This window comes from Terrapene carolina, unplaced genomic scaffold (genome assembly GCF_002925995.2).
Source record: "Terrapene carolina triunguis isolate 2854851 unplaced genomic scaffold, T_m_triunguis-2.0 Scaffold84, whole genome shotgun sequence".
Taxonomy (NCBI): domain Eukaryota; kingdom Metazoa; phylum Chordata; order Testudines; family Emydidae; genus Terrapene; species Terrapene triunguis.
In genome coordinates, this window is record NW_020664435.1 from 41,150,429 (window position 1) to 41,173,239 (window position 22,811).

General features: G+C 42.5%; 1 protein-coding gene across 1 annotated transcript in view; it reads right to left on the bottom strand.

Moving 5' to 3' along the window:
* CUNH10orf67 (chromosome unknown C10orf67 homolog) overlaps positions 1-22,811 on the bottom strand; it is a 103,278-nt gene that overhangs the window by 80,248 nt on the left and 219 nt on the right. Inside the window, exons 2-5 of the mRNA XM_026649345.1 lie at positions 18,730-18,850; positions 13,671-13,814; positions 12,634-12,708; positions 2,628-2,774 (exon numbers count right to left, since the gene is read on the bottom strand). Of these exons, the coding sequence (XP_026505130.1) occupies positions 2,628-2,774; positions 12,634-12,708; positions 13,671-13,814; positions 18,730-18,850 (487 nt within the window). The remainder of the gene's footprint in view (positions 1-2,627; positions 2,775-12,633; positions 12,709-13,670; positions 13,815-18,729; positions 18,851-22,811) is intronic.

Here is a 22,811-nt window from a genome sequence, read left to right on the forward strand (position 1 = left end):
AATCATGCCCCAATCTATCAGAATTCTAGGGGAGATCAATAAATGTGGACAAGGGTGATCCAGTGGATACTGTGTACTTGGACGTTCAGAAAGCCTTTGATGAGGTCCCTCACCAAAGGCTCTTAAGCAAAGTAAGCTGTCATGGTATAAGAGGGAAGGTCCTCTCATGGATCAGTAACTGCTGAAAAGACATGAAACAAAGGATAGAAATAAATGGTCAGTCTTCATAATGGGGAGAAGTAAATAGTGGTGTCCCCCAGGGCTCTGTACTGGTACCAGTAGTATTCAATATATTCATAAATGATCTGGAAAAAGCGGTAAAGAGTGAGATGGCTAAATTTGCAGATGATACAAAATTACTCAAAATAGTTAAATCCAAAGCAGACTGCAAAGAGTTACAAAGGGATCTCACAAAACTGGGTGACCGGGCAACAAAATGGCAGATGAAATTCAATGTTGATAAATACAAAATAATGCACATTGGAAAACATAATCCTAACTATACATACAAAACGAGGGGGCCTAAATTAGCTGTTACCACTCAAGGATACCCAAGTGGCAGTAGGAAAATGAGGAAGATGGTCCCAGAGGGACCCTTTTCAGCCAAATTGAGATAAAAAATATCGTAGGAAGAGACAGGGCCGGCTCCAGGCACCAACCTACCAAGCATCTGCTTGGGGCGGCACCTGGAGGGGGGCGGCGCTCAGGCCCGAGAGCGGGGCCGCGACTGGGCTCGCCGCCCTCCCCGCAGCGCTCCGGCCGCCGGGGAGAGCGGAGCCGCAGCTGGCTAGCCGCCCTCCCCCGGCGCTCCGGCCGGCCGGAGAGAGCGGGGCCACGGCCAGGTTCTCCGCCCTACTCCCGGCGCTCTGGCCGGGGAGAGCGGGGCCCCGACCGGGCTCTCCGCCCTCCTCGCAGCGCTCCGGCCGGCCAGGGAGAGCGGGGCTGCCCTCTCCCGGCGCTCCGGCCGGGGAGAGTGGGGCCGCGGCCGGGCTCTCCGCCCTCCCCGGGCGCTCCGGCCGGTCGGGGAGAGCGGGGCTGCCCTCCCTGGGCGCTCCGGCCGGTCGGGGAGAGCGGGGCCCCGGCCGGGCTCGCCGCCCTCCTCCCGGCACTCCAGCCGGTCAGGGAGAGCTGGGCCGCGGCCGGGCTCGGCGTCCTCCCCTGCTGCACTCCCCGCCGGGGGGCAGCAGGAGGCTTTTTTGCCTGGGGCGGCAAAAAAGCCAGAGCTGGCCCTGGGAAGAGAGGGCAGCTGAGTAGGAACAAGGGGGAAAAGGTCAAGCTGACAGAGATTTTATTTAGAGTACTATTTCTCCCCGCTACTAAGAACCCAGAAGCACCCAGCTGGCTGCTCATCCCCAGTCCAGCTGGAAGCTGTATATTGATGCCAGAACTCTGGCACCTCCCACAACCCTTCCCTTGTTGTTATGTTGAGTTGATGCCAAATGTTTGGCCAGTCCTTTTTGGGGCATAGAGAAGCTCACAGAAACATTTCTGAATCCATCAACTAGCCTTGTTTACTCAGTTCATTACTTTGAGGCACTGAGATCTGTCTGTGGCAACCAGGAAAGAGCACAAAAGATCAGACATCCCACTAAAATGCATAACTTGCACTTATTTCAGTACATGAAATTTCATATATACACTCACTGGTGAAGGTTCACAGTTGGTTATATTAATAAAACTTTGATAGAAAATAATGAACTACACCTAACCACTAAGACCTAACTTCTTTTCTTCAAAAATGTCACTTTTCCTCACAGTGGATTAAATCCACAGCATATGTGAAGTTTTGAGAAGGTGTTGTGGAGTTCTCCCTTTTCACTGGGCTGTGATTGAGTAGGGTTAATTTGCTAAGGAAATGGACAAGGTTGTATCGCTGGGTGCTGACGTGTGAGAAGATAACATACATACGTACGTACATGGCCATATGCTGTATTTCCAATTTTTTAATATTATGATTGTTCTTTAGCAACCATAACTAGTTTTCACAAAGCATTTTTAGTTTGAAAAGGCTTACCCCTGAAAAAGGCCTCCAATGCCTACTGATGGTTATACCCAAATAATGATTACATCATTTAAACTTTACTGCAGGAATTAATAAAAACAATTAAAAAGGAAGAGTCTCAAGTGATTTTAGTAGTTGAAGTACTGATGAGTTGATTTTACTGATCTCCATAATCTTGAAGAAAAAACCAAGAGAGACATGCCAAGTATTTATCTGAGTTGGGGTTATTTAACAGGTGACAGATACTTAGTTTAAATTGTCTATGTGTAAGAGTGGGTACTAACAGAATATAGGTGGAATTTCCTTACCCGAGGAGTTCATATTTAGAATAAACAGCTAAAAGTAATAATAAGAGCAACTACTGTTAGACAAGAATTTGAAGGGGAAAAATACTATGGGGTAGAATTGCCAACGCTGGGCCAGAACCTCAGCAAGTGTAGCTTCCATGTAGTCGGAGTTACATCAATTTACACCAGCTAAGAATGTAGCCCCCTAAGTGCAAGAAAATTCCTGAACAGGTTTTCTAGCTAGTTTCCTATACCCTTATAATGAGACTAGGAAATGCTACTACAGTAAATAAACATGTTCAAAGAATAAATTCATGATTTTTTTACAAAAAACCTACCATTTTTGTATCTTCATTTTCCTGATATTCTTGTAATTCTGCTTCTAATTTTTGAATTTTAGACTCTTTCTCCTGGAGCGTCTTAATCAAAACCTGCCAACTCGCTGCTAATGAGGAATCTGTATCTTCCTGTATGCGATAATTTTTCTGTTACAAGAGAAGATCCTCTAGTGAGATATGCTAGTTATATAAATCACACGGCACTTTTTCTTAAAGTTACAGAATTCCAGGATACTTTTGTTGTAACTTCATGACACTATTATTAAACATTAAGTTCTGTAGTCCTGTTGAATGTGATTAGCTTTTCATTAGAATAACATTTAACCGCATTTCAAGTACAGAAACAAAATGGTATTTACAGAATAATCATACAAGAAAATGCATATAAAGTAAAACATACAGAAAAAGAACAGAAAAGATGGATGAGACACTGGCAGATCAGGTGCAAGCTCATGCCAAGGCCACTGGGCCTCACTGGACACTGACAAATGCATAACTGGAAATCAGTCTGGCTTGCCTTTGTGTTAGCATTGTTAAAATAGTTATTAGAGTTATAAGAATGTGTTTAGACTTTATGGGATGCTTGTAGGATGCTGCATGTATTAATCATACTTATAATATTTGTATGTCATGTTATAAGATAGTGTTTAAGTGTCTGCTCTGTAACTATAAAAATGTTTAAGACTGTAAGCCCTGACAGTAAAGGGAGAAGCACTACTAAGCACAAAATACTAGTTTACCAAAAGAGATATTATCTCCTCCCCGAACAAAAGGTCTATACACACCAGACAAGGTGTTGTGGAACAGCAGTGGATTAAAGACTCAGTTGATTGCTTTCCCCACCTCTCTGAAGAGGGTACGTGCACAAGCCCTTGCTGGGGGAAAGTAATAAAAATCCCTGTTAAGGAAAAATTATTATCCTTATGCTGCTTGAACTCTGAGAGGCGATGATTTCGAAGCATAAGCAAAGGGTCCCCAGTGGTTTAGCTCGGGTTAGCCCTAAAGGACATATAAAGCTTTCATATTAAAGCAGCTATCATCATCTTTTGGAACATAAGACAATATCGTGTCTTTAACCTTGTAAATAACATTTCTTCTTCCTAGTTAATAAATCTTGAATTAGTATTTTAGGATTGGCTACAAGCATTGTCTTTGGTTTGTGATCTGAGGTACAGTTGACCTGGGGTATGTGACTAGTCCTTTGGGACTGGGAATAACCTGAATATTATTGTGATTTTTGGCAAAGGGGATCATATATCACAAAGTCAGGTTTGCCTGGGAGGCAAGACAGAACAGAGTGCCCAAGGGGACTGTTATTCCATATTAAGACTCTTATAATTCTTTAAGAGTTCACACTTATTAATTGGTTGGTGAAATCTAATTATAGAACATACAACCAGTTTGGGGTTTATGCCCTGTTCCTTGACAGTCTGCCCCGAGGCTGGCACTCATGCTCATGAGCCACTCCAGATAGCTTGACAATGGACACAATGAATACATCCTATGTATTTTAATATATCTCTAACATGAAAAATTTACAATTAATGTGACATTCAATTTAATTTTGCACTGTTATCATAGAATCATAGGATTGGAAGGGAGCTTGAGAACTGATCTAGTCCAGTCCCCTACACTCATGGCAGGACTAAGTATTATCTAGATCAGTGGTTTTCAACCTGCAGGTCGTGACCTAGTACTGGGTCGCAGACTGTAAGGCACTGGGTCGCGGTGGCACTGGTCAGCACCACTGACCAGGCCATTAAAAGTCCCGTCAGTGGTGCTGCCCGGCTAAGGCAGGCTAGTGTCTACCTGTACAGATACCACACTGCGCCCTGGAAGCGTCCAGCAGCGGGTCCGGCTTCTAGGCCGGGGGGCCACAGGGCTCTATCCGCTGCCCCTGCCCTGAGCACCGACTCTGCACTGGGGTGGGTGGTGCCTGCAGGCGAGAGCTGTGTGGAGCCACTTGCGCGCCTCCGCCTAGGAGCCGGACCTGCTGCTGGCCACTTCCAGGGCGCAGTGCAGTCCACGGTGCCAGGACAGGTGGGAAGCCTACCTCTGCACCCCGGCTGCACCGCTGACCGAGAGCCACCGGAGGTAAGGCCACACCCCAACCCCACACTCCCATCCCTGCCCCAGCCCTGAGCCCTCTCCTGCACCCCAACACCTCATTCCCAGCCCCACCCCAGAGCCTGCACCCCCAACCCAGAGCCCTGAGCCCCTCCGGCACGCTAACCCCCTGCCCCAGCCCAGAGCCCCCTCCCACACACTGAACCCCTCATTCCCAGCCCCACCCCACAGCCCTCATCCCAACCCTCTGCCCCAGCCCTGAGCCCCTCCTTCACCCCAAACCTCTCATACCCAGCTCCGTTGGGTCATGGGCATCAACAATTTTCTTCGAATGGGTCGCCAGAAAAAAAAAAAGTTTGAAAACCACTGATCTAGGCCATCCCTGACAGGTGTTTGGCTAACCTACTTTTAAAAATCTCCAATTATAGAGATTCCACAGCCTCCCTAGGCAATTTATTCCAGTGCTTAACTACCCTGACAGTTAGGAAGTTTTTCCTAATGTCCAACCTAAACTTCCTCCGCTGCAATTTAAGCCCATTGCTTCTTGTCCTGTCCTTAGAGATTAAGGAGAACAATTTCCTGACTTACGCAAAAATCGACTTACACAAGGCATTCCAGAATGGAACGCTTGCGTAAGTCAGGGAGCTTCTGTACTTTGCGACACCGGCTACAAAACTGTCATGAGAATGCCTGTTCTCACTTTCAGGTGACATTGTAAACAAGAAGCGGGCAGCCTTATCTCCTGCAAATGTAAACAAACTTGTCTGTCTGAGCGACTGACTGAACAAGATGTAGGACTGAGTGGACTTGCAGACTCTACAATTTTACATTGTTTTATTTTTAAATGCAGGGGTTTTTGTACATAATTCTACATTTGTAAATTAAAATTTCATGATAAAGAGATTGCACTACAGTACTTGTAATAGGTAAACTGAAAAATACTATTTCTTTTGTTTTTCTACAGTGCAAATAGATCAAAAATAAATATAAAGTGAGCATAGTACACTTTGTAGTCTGTGTAATAATTGAAATAAATATATTTGAAAATGTATAAAATATCCAAAATATTTAATAAATGGTATTCTATTATTAAGAGTGCGATTAATCAAGATTCATTTTTTTAATCATGCAATTAATCTCGATTCATTTTTTTAGTCACTTGACAGCTCTAATTATTACCCAATAAATGTTAAATAAGTTAAATGTAACTTATTGCTCTTTGACATAGGGTATGTCTACACTATGAAATTAGGTCGAATTTATAGAAAAGTCAAATTTTAGGAAGTGATTTTATACAGTCGATTGTGTGTGTCCCCACTAAGCGCATTAAGTCGGCGGAGTGAGTCCACAGTACCGTGGCTAGCGTCGACTTCTGGAGCGTTGAACTGAGGTAGCTATCCCACAGTTCCCGCTGTCTCCACCGCCCATTGGAATTCTGGGTTGAGCTCGCAATGCCTGATGGGGCAAAAACATTGTCACGGGTGGTTTTGGGTACACGTCGTCAGTCGCCCCTCCCTCCGTGAAAGCAACAGCAGACAATCATTTTGCGCCTTTTTGCTGTGCGGGCACCATATTGCTTTCAGCAGACAGTGCAGTAGGACTGCTAACCGTCATCATCGAATGACCGTTTCCACTGCCACTCTGCTCTCCTGGTGCCATGAATCCACTTCGCAGGTCCTCTATATGACCGTCATCATCCGCCGCCATTCTGCACTCCTGTCTCAATCGATAGCCCATGACAGCCAACATGGAGAAATTCGCTATCGATCAAGACAGGAGTGCAGAATGGCAGCGGAAGCGGCGGATGATGATGGTCATATAGAAGACCTGCGAAGTGGATTCATGGCACCAGGAGAGCAGAGTGGCAGCGGAAGCGGCAGATGACGACAGTCATATAGAGGCGGATGCTACGAGAATATATATTTATTCTGCACGACGAGAGGACCTGCGAGGAGGATTCATGAGAGCAGAGTTGCAGTGGAAGCGGGAGCCCATGACAGCCAACATGGAGAAATTCGCTCCCGCTTCAACTCTGCTCTCATGAATCTACTTCACAGGTCCTCTATAAATATCTATTCTCGTGGCTTCTCTCTATAAATATCTATTCCGTCATCCACCGCTGCTGCTGCAACTCTGCTCTCCTGCAGACGCCATACCACAGCAAGCATGGAGCCCACTCAGATCACCATGGCAGTTATCACCATTGTAAATACCTCGCGCATTATCCTGCAGTATATGCAGAACCAGAACCTGCAAAAGCAGGCAAGAAGGTGACAGCAGCACGGTGACGAGAGTGATGAGGACATGGACACAGACTTCTCTCAAAGCACGGGCCCTGGCAATGTGGACATCATGGTGGTAATGGGGCAGGTTCATGCCGTGGAACGCCGATTCTGGGTCTGGGAAACAAGCACAGACTGGTGGGACCGCATAGTGTTGCGGGTCTGGGATGATTCCCAGTGGCTGCGAAACTTTTGCATGCATAAGGGCACTTTCATGGAACTTTGTGACTTGCTTTGCCCTGAAGTGCAAGAATACCAAGATGAGAGCAGCCCTCACATTTCACAAGCGAGTGGCGATAGCCCTCTGGAAGCTTGCAATGCCAGACAGCTACTCGTCAGTCAGGAATCAATTTGGAGCAGGCAAATCTACTGTAGGGGCTGCTGTGATCCAAGTAGCCAACGCAATCACTGAGCTGCTGCTATCAAGGGTAGTGACTCTGGGAAATGTGCAGGTCATAGCGCATGGCTTTGCTGCAATGGAATTCCCTAACTGTGGTGGGGCGATTGACGGAACACATATTCCTATCTTCGGACCGAAGCACCAAGGCAGCCAGTACATAAACCGCAAGGGGTACTTTTCAATGCTGCTAGCAAGCACTGGTGGATCATAAGGGATGTTTCATCAACATCAACGTGGGATGACCGGGAAAGGTACATGACGCTCACATCTTCAGGAACTCTGGTCTGTCTGAATGGCTGCAGCAAGGGACTTACTTTCCAGACCAGAAAATAACCGTTGGGGATGTTGAAATGCCTATAGTTATCCTTGGGGACCCAGCCTACCCCTTAATGCCATGGCTCATGAAGCCATACACAGGCACCCTGGACAGTAGTCAGGAGCTGTTCAACTATAGGCTGAGCAAGTGCAGAATGGTGGTAGAATGTGCATTTGGACGTTTAAAAGCGTGCTGGCGCAGTTTACTGACTCGGTTAGACCTCAGCAAAACCAGTATTCCCATAGTTATTACTGCTTGCTGTGTGCTCCACAATATCTGTGAGAGTAAGAGGGAAGAGACGTTTATGGCAGGGTGGGAGGTTGAGGCAAATTGCCTAGCCGCTGATTACGCGCAGCCAGACACCAGGGCTGTTAGAAGAGCACAGCAGGGCGCGCTGCACATCAGAGAAGCTTTGAAAACCAGTTTCATGACTGGCCAGGCTACGGTGTGAAAGTTCTGTTGGTTTCTTCTTGATAAAAACCCACCCCCTTGGTTCACTCTACTTCCCTGTAAAACAACCGCCCTCCCTCCCCCCTTCGATCACCATTTGCAGAGGCAATAAAGTCATTGTTGTTTCAGATTCATGCATTCTTTATTAATTCGTCACACAAATGGGGGGATAACTGCCAAGGTAGCCTGGGGGAGAAGGGAAGCACCGGGTGGGATGGGGGAGGAGGGAAGGACAAGGCCACACTGCACTTCACAACTTATTGAATGCCAGCCTTCTGTTGCTTGGGCAGTCCTCTTGGGTGGAGTGGTTGGGTACCCGGAGCCTCCCCACCCCGTGTTCTTGGGTGTCTGGGTGAGGAGGCTATGGAACCTGGGGAGGAGAGCGGTCGGTTACACAGGGGCTGAAGCAGCGGTCTGTGCTCCTCCTGCCTTTCCTGCAGCTCAACCATATGACGGAGCACATCAGTTTGATCCTCAGCATTGTATCCTGCCTCCTCTCATCTTGCTCCCGCCACCTCTCCTCTTGCTCCCGCCTCCTGTCCTCATGTTCATTTTGTGCTTTCCTGGACTCTGACATTATGTGCCTCCATGCATTTTGCTGAGTTCTTTCAGTGCGGGATGACTGCATGAGCTCAGAGAACATTTTCATCATGAGTGCGTTTTTTTGCCTTCTTATCTGTGCTAGCCTCTGCGGGAGCGTTGAAACATTTGCAGCGGCAGGAGGGGGGGGAAAAGGGAGAGTAGTATTTAAAAAGACACATTGTAGAGTACAAGGTCGCATTTTGCCTCTTATATTGAGGGCCTGCCGTTTTGGTATGAGAGATCACACACGCAGGGCCGGGCAACAGAATTCGGCTTGCAGGCAGCCATGGTAAGCCACAGTCTTTTGGCTTCTTTATAATATATGGAGATATACCTATCTCATAGAACTGGAAGGGACCTGAAAGGTCATCGAGTCCAGCCCCCTGCCTTCACTAGCAGGACCAAGTACTGATTTTGCCCCAGACCCCTAAGTGGCCCCCCTCAAGGATTGAATTCACAACCCTGGGTTTAGCAGGCCAATGCTCAAACCACTGAGCTATCCCTTCCTCTTTAACCTTCATAACATGTGGGAATGGTTTCAAACAGCAGTGCCCTCATTTCCCATACTAAGCACCTGTTGGGTTGGCCATTTAAAATGGGTTGGCCATTTAAAAGGAGGGGGCTGCGGTTTTCGGGTTAACGTGCAGCAGAAACCCAACTAACACCCCCCCCACACACACCCAAATCTCTTTTCCAGTAGCTGTACTGGCCGCGAATGCATCCCAAGTCTTCAGGGAAAATTAATCATTAAACACGCTTACTTTTAAACCATGTATTATATTTACAAAGGTACACTCACCAGAGGTCCCTTCTCTGCCTTCAAGGTCCGGGAGCCCGCCTTGGGAGGGTATTGGCTCCAGGGTGATAAACAGTTCTCCCCGACAGCCAGGAACGGCTTCTCCGCTTGCTTGCTGTGTGCTATCATCATCCTCATCCCCAAAATCCTCATCCCTATTGCGTGAGACTCCCCCCTTGCAGGAGTCCACGAACAGGGGTGGGGTAGTGGTAGGAGCACCCCCTAGAATTACATGCAGCTCATCATAGAAGCGGCATGTCTGGAGGTCTGACCCGGAGTGGCCGTTTGCCTCTTTGGTAGGCTTGCCTCAGCTCCTTAAGTTTCATGCGGCACTGCTGTGGGTCCCTGTTATAGCCTCTGTCCTTCATACCCTTGGAGATTTTTTCAAATATTTTGGCATTGTGTCTTTTGGAACGGAGTTGGGATAGCACGGATTCATCTCCCCATACAGCGATCAGATCCAGTACCTCCCGTTCGGTCCATGCTGGAGCTCTTTTGCTATTCTGGGACTCCATGGTCACCTCTGCTGATGAGATCTGCACAGTCGCCTGTGCCGATCAGCTTGCCAAGCTGGCCAAACAGGAAATGAAATTCAAAAGTTCCCAGGGCTTTTCTTGTGTACCTGGCCAGTTTGTTCATATAGTCCATAAAATATAGTACTTTAAAGCAGATTCTTTTCAAGTACCTCTAGAAGGAAAGATTGGAACTGCTTACAACCAGGGCCGGCTCCAGCATTTCTGCCGCCCCAAGCAAAAAAAAAAGCCACGATCGCAATCGCGATCGGCGGCGGTAATTGGAAAAAAAAAAAAGCCGCGATTGGTGGCAGCAGTTCAACGGCAGGTCCTTCGCTCCTAGAGGTAGTGAGGGACCTGCTGCCCCCGAATTGCCGCAGGTGCCGCCCCTCTCCCTTGGCTGCCCCAAGCACCTGCTTGTTAAGCTGGTGCCTGGAGCCTGCCCTGCTTACAACTGCCATGTTGAAATCACCATTAGGGAGGATTTTGTGGCTCTTGTAGAAACTTTAAATATTTTGTATTTGATTTTGTAGCAGTTTAATTTTTCAGATGATGGCACTTCATGTTATTGTCCAGACATGGTGCAGGAGAGACACAAACTGTCTCTGTCTCTACTCCACCTTAAAATATCCAGGCTGTTGCTAAATTGTGTCACTTCTATCTCTACAACAGCCATCTTTTTCCCCCACTGCTAAAAATTCCACTAACATAGCTTCCTCCTTCCTGGATCCCTGATTCTCCCCTTGCTTTCTTTTAAGCTATCTAACCCATTGATGCAAACATCTTCTTCTCATGTCCCAAGTTCGTGTCTCCATTCACATCATATTCAAATGCCTCATTCTGAGGATTTTGGATCTCCACTTCTCTTTATGACTGCTCTTCTTTCCTCCTCTTCACCTTCCTCTGTCCTACTCTCTGCAAACTCCACTTCCTAAATGACTTAATTTCATTCACAAATGCACAGTTTTCCACGTCCCTCTATATGCCTGGAAGAGTCTTCATCCTCTTGTAACCATACATTCTTCCTCCTCCCCTTTAAATATCTCCCCAAAATTTGCCTTTTCCAAATTGTTTTCCATTACTGTTTGCTACGATGCTCCCTGTGCTATGCTATCCACTTGCTGCTATCCACCTGCACCTGACTATGCTATTTTGTACGTAAATATGTACTAATATATAAAATAAGCAATTATAGTTAAAAATATTGTCCTGTGTCCTACCCACATCTGTAATAAAGCGATCATAAAAAAGATTTTGAAAATACTGACATTGTTTTCTGTAATGATGCAAAAATCACATTTAATTTTTTTCTTTATCTGCAAATCAAAGTTCAATAACTTCCTGGCAGAAATTATTCTTACTGGTAAAATGACATCTAGAAATTTGTGAAATGAGAATTGGTTTGATATCTCAGATCTTTAACTACAGTCTCTAGAGGGCAGTAGAATGTCATTTAGGTCAAGGTCTCCCAACCTTTCCATACTACTGTACCCCTTTAAGGAGTCTGATTTGTCATGCATACCCCCAAGTTTCATCTCACTGAAAAAAATTGATTTAGGTTACTTATGGTCAGTCACCACTTTGTCTGCAATGACAGTTTGAGAGTGGAATTGGTGAGGCGATACCTTTTATTGGAGCAACTTCTGTTGATGAAAGAGACAAGCTTTCTAACTTTAGAGAGTCTTATTCAGGTCTGGGAAAGGCACTCAGAGTATCATAATTAAATACAAGGTGGAACACATTGTTTAGCATAAGTAGTTAACGCATATTGTAAGAAACCATTCAATGTGAAGTGGCCTGTTACACCGCTGCAGTAATAGGACAAAATAAAAGATATTACCTCACTTACCTTGTGTCTCTAATATTTTGGGACCAACACAGCTACAACACTGCAAAATGCACCAGGAAGCTTTTATTTTATCTGCTGCACCACATACAATATTTCCTCTGATTATCACACTTGTATTATGTAACAGAGCTAGTCATACGAGTGGATTTTTCTTTTCATTCAGACGCACTGATTTTTCTTTTCTGATCTGTGGTTACAACGCCAATTTAATAAGCTGTAAAAATGGAAGAATCTGAACTTCCTTTATTAGAAGACACAATATGTTAAAGATTTAAATAATTTTAATTATTCCTTTTTAAGATGTATTCATTTTCTGAATTAAAGCTAAAGTTGGTTTTCCAAAGATTCCATCCTTTAAGAGGCTACCCTGATTTTCTCAGGCCTCTTTCTTCAATCCTCAGAAGCTTGCAGGATTAAGCTCTAACCAACTATTTGGGCCCAATTCTGCATTACTTGTGTACCTTGAAGTCAATGCACGGTCAGGCTTTTCAGTAGCTGAGGAACTAATTGTTGTTGCTAAAGTCATTCAAATATTTTTACATAATGTTCATTTTTTCTATTCCTATTCAATATATTGTTTTTGGAAGGCTTAATCTTAATATGACACATTCACCAAACAGCTGTATCGTATTCTATTTTTTTCAGCTTTGACAATGCACCGGCACTCAAAATGCTGTAGCCTGTAAATAACATGTTATTCCACTCTTCAAATCAATGTTATACTGAAAAAAATAATTATAGTTAAAACCCACCTCATAATCTACCCTGAGAACAGCAAGTGCATCACATAGCTGCTGTTGGTAGCTTTGTCGAATTTTGACTTCTTTCTGCAATTCAAATTTTTAATGGATTACTGAAACAGTTATATTGGACTTAAAGAAAAACATTAGTTCTTGTTGTTTTTCCACTGAACAAAATCAAAATGTTGTCCAAATCCTCTGTTCTGGGGAAAAAGTTAATGAGCCAGTGCCCCTATAACTTTTCTGTCCCTTTGTTATTTATATCACTGGTGTATAACGATCTCTCATTTCCACATTTGGCTAAATAATTGTACAGTATACATTTTTATATAAATGGGTTCCAAAGTACTTTAGACACATACATGCTGTTGAAAAGAAACAACGATTACTAAATCTTTCCAAAGGAAATACTCAAAATGCAACCAATATATTTAAAAATATGTACATATGTACAAGGACTGTACATCTGAAAATGTTTAAAAAGACATACATTTCTCAATTTTAAAATTGTTTTATTATTTATTGTTCATACTGATATCTTGGAAGTTTAAAACTAAACCCCCTTCCTTTACTGTTGTCTTCTCATGCATAAGCATGCACTGGACAGTTACTGTATGGTTCTCCATGAGCACTAGGACATTGGCAATTAGTTTGGTTTGTTAACAAAAAGAGTGTTAAAGCATTTATTTTGGAAGATAATACATACATAAAGAACTGCCTGGACTTTATAAACACATAAGAAAAGAGGTAGGTTAAATCTTAGACCTATAAATTAAAAGGACATTAACGTTGAAAGTTCTCACTATTATAGCACGTTTGTTACTAAATGTTAAGATTTTTTGTAAACATTTTTACATATGTTTATAGGTAGATGTTTTCCATATAACTACCCACTACTTTTTAAACTGCAAATCTTTGGAAATCCACATTCATATTAATCAACATATTTGTGGATTAATTTTATTTTATACTATTACATATCAATAATCTGCCCAAATATAGAGGGTAAATGAATGAGAAATTGACATTTTAAATAGGGTACTCTGTACCTGTTTATGAAAAGCTTCTATGTCTCTCAGTCTGTCATTTATCTGTCTACAGAGATTCGAAGCCTGCTCTTGTATTTTTTCCTCATATTGTGCTTGAAGAATATTTTTATAGATCATAAAATCTTCCTGGATGGAGTCAGTGAACTAAAAATGTAAAGACTGATATTACATATACACTACAAAGGACATTTTTTCTATAATCTTCCCTGCTGATACAAAATAAACTAATCAGAAAGTATTTGTGCTTTAATTATTCTGTTTATGTAAGACATTGTATGAGTGGCAATTTTGTTGACTGAAATACCTTGGCATCCTTCTAAACAGAGGATTACAAAATACTCTATCAGAAAACTTATTGACAAAAATCAAACAACTTAATTACATAAAGCAAACTGTAATTGTCTCTGTAGGGTGTGAAACAAATTATAAACAGTTATGAAAACATAAATTATGTGTTCTATTCTCAATGTCACCACTGACAATCTCTGTCACATGCTTTATCATGAACATGATCATTGCATCATATGATCATTACTGTGGGATGTTAAAAAGCGAAGACTGGCATCAACAATACTGCAAGCACCTTATGGTATGGAAGAATCAGATTCATAATACTGCAATTATATGTCTGCCACTTTGGGTGGAATTAGGAGTGCTCTGAAAACGCCTACTGGCAGAATAGGCAGGGCAACACCTATCTTCACCTGTTAGAGGATAGCACAGAGGGTTAGAAATGACAGGCATCCGGGTGCATGTCCTGGAGCAGAAACTTAGGCTTCTGGGACTTTTACAGAAAAAAAAATTAAGTGCTCAGGAATTTTAGGCACCTCCAGAGTTAGACAGCAGCTGAACAGGGGTTTTAAGGATCTCAGCGGTACTTAAATTTTGGACTTAGGCGCCTAAGTGAGAAATGCAAGTCCTTTTGTGTATCTGGGCCGTAATGATAATCATATATCCTATCTATACTAGTATAATTGCAGATACAACATTATTAACATTTATTTTGTCATAGTGCCTAAAAGTCACAGCCAGGCTGGGTCCCATAGTGGTATGCACAACATATTAAATAACAGCTTCTGCCTCAAAGAGCTTCCAGTCTAAAAGACAAGCTATAATAGGGGAACGAAACAAACGAGAAGGCCACAACAGATGGTGCGGGAGACAGGGTACCACATGTAATAAGATGTATGCCATTTTTAGCCATTCCATAGCTGTGGTCAAAACTTGCCACTGCTTAGCCATATTAGGTTGCAGTTTTCTGTATGCTCTAAGGCAGAGACGAGTTTTGAGGAGGGATTTAGAGGAGGACAGGAAGGATAAGACTAAATTGTCAAATGCTTTGAAAAGTAAGGATAAGAAATTAGCATTATGGATTCAATGAAAAGGAATTAAAAAGGGGGGATGATACACTCAGAGCAATGAGCCAAGTTGATCTTAGTGATTGCATTTTGAATGGACTTGAGAGAGCTGAGGTTGTAGACTTACAGGCCAGAGAGGAGGAGATTGCAGTAGTCAAGGTGCTACATGATCAGGGCTTGGGAAATAATGTTGGTAGTGTGGGCAGGAAGAAAAGGTCAGATCTTGTAGATACTGTGCAAGAAGAAGCTGTAAGATTTAGAAGTGGCCTGGATGTGTGTGGGAGGGGTGGTGGGGGTGAAAGCTCTCTGTCAATGGTGGGGTGGAGGGATAGGAGTGGGATTAAAGAGAGCTACTGAGACTCTGTGGGGGATGGGAGTGGGCAGCGAACTCCAGGCTGGGAAGAGGGTCCCAGCTGTTCCTTCCTGCTCTCTGGCCCAATCCTAGGCACTGACGCGGCCACTTCAGCTCCTCCAGGTCCCACTCTCACAGCCACCCCTTCACACATGCATGTTTTTATATGGGAGAGGAGCCCCCACAATATTTCCACTGCAGAAGCACTAGCTCCCCCTCCCCCTCCCATTTCTGCCCCCCCCCTCGCTGTATGGATCAAAGGAAAAGGCCTGAGTCAAAGCAAAAGCCAATACATTAAGGGCTTAAACAGGGAATACAGTGATGTTGTCTAATGTGACAGAGAAAGGAGTGAGTGGAGAGGGCTCTGGAGGAAAGATCAGGAGCTCAGTTTTGGCCATGTTATATTTAATTTGTTAGCTGGACACACACTAGGAGATGTTAGAAAGACAGGCTAAGAGTTTAGTTTGGATGGAAGGAGATAAATTCAAAGTAGGGAGTTGTATTTGTGAGTCATCAGCATGAAGATGACAGTCAAATCCTAGCTGGCAGCGAAGGTCACACAAACAGAGTGAAAGGAGGAGGGGGCCAAGAATGGAGTCTACGGGGCTTGAACAGAAAGAAAGAGAAGAAAGGAGGAAGTTCCACTGAATGAGACTCTCAAGGAATGATCCAAAATTTAGGAGAATTAAGAGAGAACAGAGTCACAAAAGCCCAAGGATGACAGTGAGTAATTAATTTGAACTTCCTCTTAAAAATGAATAAATACTCATGGAATCAAATCATGAGTGTAATAGAACTTCTACACTACTTGATAATTGCCCTGTTCTGTTCATTCCCTCTGAAGAACCTGGCACCAGCCACTGTCAAAAGACAGGATAATGAGCTAGATGGATCATTGGTCTGACCCAATATGGCCATTCTTATGGTTCTTATTTATGTTCTTACAGTGCTTAAAATGTAAGAAGGCATGATTGTGATAATTCAGTTGACTGACTAAAGAACACTACTACTTAATAAGAAAAGTTAACATTTTGAATGACAGAAGAATCAGGAGAATAAGAGGGTTACAACTAAAAGTTGTGGCAGTGGTATTATAAAGGCACTCACATGCTATGCTCCTTTGTGTTCATGTAAGATAGAAATTGTTTATTTCAATCAGAAACACGAACAGACTTGACCAAAATAAGAGCAAAGCACTGTTTGATAATTATATAAAATCATTTTAAAACTTACCGGCTATTTGGTGCAATAGTCTTCCGCAATAATCACAGCAGGTTAATGCACTGTATTTAAAACATAGCCTTATTTATGTCATAGGTATTTTTAGTAAAAGTCATAAAGAGGTCATGGCCCGAAACAAAAATTCATGGCCCATGACCTGTACTATATACCCCTGACTAAATCCTGGGTGCTCTGGGGAAGGGGGCGGGTGGGTTGCTTGGGGGTGGGGTAGCCTGGGGGTGCCACAGGTGGGGGCAGGTGGCAGTGGGCAGCCTGGGACCCCTGCAGCTGCTGGGGGTGGGGGAGGCAGCGACACGTGGCCTGGTCTGCTGCCAGTGCAGCCCAGGGAGTGGGCAGTGGCACATGGCCCCGGGACTCCCACTGCTGCTGCAGAACTCAGGGAGGTCCTGGAAAGTCACGGAATCTGTGACTTCCGTGACAGACTCGCAGACTTAATTATAAAGTATCTCCTTCCCTCAGTTTTAAATTTGTAGCATTTTAAATGAATGAAAAATGTGAAAAAATAATAAATAGGGATATCTCAGTAATTTTCTTCATACTACACCTCTACCTCGATATAACGCTATCCTCGGGAGCCAAAAAAAAAATCTTACCGTGTTATAGGTGAAACCGCATTATATTGAACTTGCTTTAATCCACCGGAGTGCGCAGTCCCCCCCTCCCCCGAGCACTGCTTTACCACGTTATATCCGAATTCATGTTATATTGGGTCACGTTATATCGAGGTAGCGGTGTATTTTGTAATATGGGTTCATTAGACATGCATTTGTTAGAGACGGGCTTGTTTTAATCCAATATTAAGTGTTTTTATCCAAATATTTTATTTTTAAATATTTTAAATATTGGTGCTTCTACCAAAATCACAGTAGCAAACTGAAAGAAGACCTTAGTTACAACCAAGCTTTCTCTTCCAAGTTGATTTGAATATTATATTCCTATTTAATTCATCACATAATTGTTTTATACATAATCTTTTTAAAGTAAGGGTATGGCACTATTTTACACAAGCTACTTTCCTGTATATTGTAACAAAGTTCCTCCTCTATCTTGGTGGGTCCTGCGCTTATTGGTGGATTTTCTTGCCTCAGAGATTCACCATGTGGGTTGGGGAACAGCCCAGAGACCTTCCCCTCTGGAAGAACCCACAGTCCAGGTCAATTGGGAGGTTTGGGGGGAACCCGGGCCCGCCCTCTACTCCGGGTTCCAGGCCAGGGCCCTGTGGACTGCAGCTGTCTATAGTGCCTCCTGTAACAGCTGCATGACAGCTACAACTCCCTGGGCTACTTCCCCATGGCCTCCTCCAAACACCTTCCTTATTCTCACCACAGGACCTTCCTCCTGGTGTCTGATAACGCTTGTGCGCCTCAGTCCTCCAGCAGCACAACCTCCCAGCTCCTCTCACTCGCACCACAAACTGAAGTGAGCTCCTTTTTAAAACCCAGGTGCCCTGATTAGCCTGCCTTAAGTGATTCTAGAAGCTTCTTCTTAATTGGCTCCAGGTGTCCTAATTAGCCTGCCTGCCTTAACTGGTTCTAGCAGGTTCCTGATTACTCTAGTGCAGCCCCTTCTCTGGTCACTCAGGGAACAGAAAACTACTCATCCAGTGACCAGTATATTTGCCCTCTACCAGACTCCTGTACCCCACTGGTCTGGGTCTGTCACAATATACATACATACATAGCCAAATTCACAGGTAGTATTAATGGAGCTGGGCCTATTTATTCTAGTGCTAAACTTCTCTTCTAGAGTCCTGGGCATTAATATAAAGGTTTACCGTTTAAGTTTTAAAGTCTTCACTTATGTGCATTCTCTGCTCACCATCTTTAAACTTTTTCCTTTTTTTATATGTTTGTTCAATCTTCACATGGATCAATCTTCACACTCTGATGAGTGTAACCAAACTGTCTAGTCTTTTATTCAGCTATTCCTATTTAATATAAATGTGAGTTATTGGCATATTTTAATGGAGAACTGAGATTTATGTAAGCTTAAATGAAACAACCATAACAGGACAGAAAATAACAAAGGGTAAAGATGACTTTGACAGAGGATTTTTCCTACAACATGGTGAAGAATATCTTGAGACATATCCAAGAAGCTCTCTTACCTGTACTAGGGCTTGTGTAGTAGTAGTAAGCTCCTTTAGTTCTACTATTTCTTTGATATCTGTTTGAGTGGCATGATCTGTGATAAAATAGCCTACTTTTAAGTCATCTGAAATGGAAGGCCTACAAAAAAAAAGTTTTTTCATTTAAGAAAGATTACTAAATTAATTAGTCAGGTAAGGCAATTTAACTTTAAGAACTGAAATTCAAAACAGTAGTGATCATCCAAAGGACATATGTCTTATTGTTTTACTTACGGTACCTATCTAAGATAACAATGGGGCATCATTTGGAAGAATGGAGTTAGAAGTGTACTTACAATCTGTTTTCCCTTGTAATTTTTGTTTAATAAAAGAGAAGTGTTTCTGATCAGATATAAACAAACTTCAGAACAAACTTACCATTATTTTAAACACTATAGGAAGAGAATGCAGAGAGGAAATAATGTATTTTGTGACCATTTTTCTATACACAACACTAATAATCTTTCATATAGTTCAGGAGATCATATTTAATTTTAGAGTTGGGTGGGAACTAGATTTTCTGTTTCCTGGAAAAAAAAAATTTCTATTTGAGACAGAACAAAAATAAATTTTGAAATTTCCCACAAAACAAAATTCTGAAAAAAAAATTAATTTCAGGTCAAAGTGTTTTGTTTAGATGTTATATTCCAATTTTGGCATTTTAAATCTTATTTAGAATATTTTTAAAAACCCTCAAAGTTGTTTTGAAACAAAATATATAAATATTCTGTTCTGAAAATGTCAAAATATGTTTCAACATTATTGGGACAACAGGCTAGGTCAAATTCTGTTGTCCCGCATCCCAAGAAAGCCAAAAACAGTTTAGACAAGTGAAATGTAATTGCTGCCTTGTTCACAACCTGCTGACCTACACTTCAATAATTCTTGGATGCACTGACTGATTCCTATGTCCAACCTGAGGATGAAGTGACAATTTCCTTGTAAATGTCACTGAACTACATAAGTAGATTATACCTGCCTGCCTCAACTGCTTTGCTAAATCCCTCCTCTGGCGCCACTTAGCCAGTTGAGCCTCAGACTACGCTTCAGGAACAGTGCATGTGGCTAATCATGCTAGGAAAAAAACTAATTATATTCTTGAGGGACAACCAAATTGGACATCCAGGTTATTCTTGGACAAGTCACTTTAAAAATATTAAGGTGCTGGGGAGGGAAGATTTGTTAGCCTGAGGACAAAGAATCTGTCAGTTAAAACTCTATGGGAGAGGACCAAGTCTATTCATGTTTATACAGTACCTAACAGAAAGTGGTTTGAATTGTGTCTTTTCTCTCTCCTTCATAAAGGGTAATAGAACAACATTCTTCCAGAAAGTGTTCCAAATGAGATCCTCTTTACAATGCTATCATTACAAATGTCAGCCTGTCAAGCACTTTGACCCACCAACCACAATGTGCCAAGTACTATTAACATGTTCAACAGACAAACTTTAGGGCTAATCCCAGTTCTGTCACGGATTCATTATTTGGCCTCTGACAACTCATATAATCTTTGTCTCATATTCCCCATGGGACTGAGAGTCAAGCACTCTAGTTCTAATCCTGACTTTGCCACTGACTACCCCAAGACAAGTCACTTAACCCTTCCAGGTCTCATTTTCCACATCTGTAAAACTGAGATAGTTACCTGTGAGGATTGGATTTAAGAATTTGTTTATTTCAAAAGCATTACAAAAAATATCAAATTTCAAACCAAGTGAATGGAGTTAAGAACCTATTTCATGTTTAACAAAAACACTTAAAAACTAAACTTTTTTCACACCTGCTAATACAACATGGGTGCTGTAGAAAGAGAGATTACTAGGACAAATAATTTGCTGCATGAAACAGCATTACAGCTTCAAAATAGTATGAAATCTTGTTTTAGTTATACACTGACTCTTCAAATTCAACTCTTCTTAATTTGCCCTGACACAACCCTTCACAGTTACAAGAATTCACATTAATTCTTAATATGTAGTGATGAACCTAAAACTTTGGACAGGATTTTCAAAAGTGCCTACATAACGTAGGTGCACCAATCCCTTTGACTTTCAATAGTATTTGTGTGCCTGAACCATGTAGGTAGCTTTGAAAATCCCACCTCTCTCTAACTACGCCATTGTTTTAAAAAATGACTACTCACTGTCATCTTAATAAAATTCTATGATTAGAAGAACATGCCAAGTTTGGACTAGTAAGCTCTAGCTAGAAATGTAGCAAGTCCTTTGCCTGATAGACTGTTGAAGAAACTTCTGTTCTTCAACAATTTCCATGAGAGATAATGTGAAACACAGTCATATATGGTCAAGTAGTCCACAGGAGTCAGGAACATCCCAGAAGACAGAAGCTGAAAAGCAAAAGCTATGACCAAGAGTCTACCACAAAACTCTGTATAAGACATCCAGTTTTATGATGTGACAATGTTTTTAAATTGGTTATTAGGTTTAGCTACTTATCCCTTAATTGGAAAGGTGCTTAAACTGATCAGTATAGATTAGAGAAAAGGCTATATTCAAATTACTTAATTCATAAAGAAAAAGCCTCAGAACAGGTTTGAAAGCATTTAGAGAGAACCATTTTGTGACTCTTAAAACATTTTGTTTACAGGCACAGAACATCATAACCTTGAAGTATTAAAGTGACACAAAAATGAATGATGTGAATAACTGAATTTTATTTGTTCAGCTGATTACCCCTTTTTGCTTTGTCATTTTTCTTATAATTCCAATAAACCTAGGTACATAAACAGATTCTGAGTAACATATGCAACCCCTCATCTAGAATTTAGAGTAACAGATTTGACACTAGCACAGTTCAATATATAAACAAGGATACAAGTGGCTAAAACATCAGTTTTATATTTGAAAGACTGCCCCAAACACTCACTCCATCAGCAGAATGCCCACTAGCATCTTAATGGGATCCAGAATCAGGACTGAAGCAGGGTGAAAGAGTACTATGCACACTTCTCCCACATGCACCACTGCTCAGACGGTCGAATGCATATTACAGGATTTTTGTCTCCTAAAAACATAAACTATTATTTTAGCCACTACTGGAGGCAGGACTTGATGGGATGGTCCCAAAATGGCAATACTCAGCTTCCTACTGAATCACTGGGCAACACTTCCTATCACACATGTTCTTTAACTGTTGCTAAGTCAGATCCTACTTATCTTTTGACATTTGAAAGGATCAGAACATAAGGATGGGGAGGGGTAAAATTTTCATTTTCTTTGAGGGAAAAAAAGATATGGTATCTACCTCACACACAGAAGCTCTTTAGTCATACCAAAATAATGCTACGTTGAGGAACATTGCACAATGGGTGTCAAGCAATAGTAGGCACAACTCCTTGTAATTTTTAAATCTTACACAAATATGAATAAAGCATTATGAAACAAAGATGTAAGAATAAGGTCACGTACTGCCAAGGACTGATTTCAAAGCTATTTTCGGGTCACATAATAACAGTACAGAGGGGTGAGTTAATATAATTTAAAGTAATCTTCAGTTGTCATTTTAGAAGAATGGGTCCATGAGGGTGAATTGGTATTGCTTAAAAATAGCTAGTTGGTATTTTTAATTTGATAGGATTTCTCACAACCACAGAGAGCAGATGTACAATCCTCTGGCTTGAAACTCCAACTAAACAAGTTACTGCATTCCCTGAAGGGGCTCTTCAAAAAGGCCTTTGGAAAGAGGAGCATTAAAAAAAAAAAACAAGCAGTTCCTGTGTTATAAAAACCTTCAAGGCTAATTCTCAAAGTTTCACAACTGTTTTTTAAGCATAGACAGTACAAATATTGCTAGTATCAAGGTGCCCTACGTCCCCTACTCAACAGTTGGAGGGAGTAAGGCTAGGTACAACAAGGCACCAAACAAGGTAGCAGCTCTTGCTGTTCCTGCCACAATGAAGAGCCAGATGCTCTCCTCCTGTCTCCCTGCCCTTCCTTGGTCCCCAAGTCCTCTCCACCCACCAGCTTCCCCCTTCCAGCTCCCCCGCCTACCTCAGCTGCCCCAGCTCCGCCCCCTCCAGCTCCCCCGCCTACCTCGGCTGC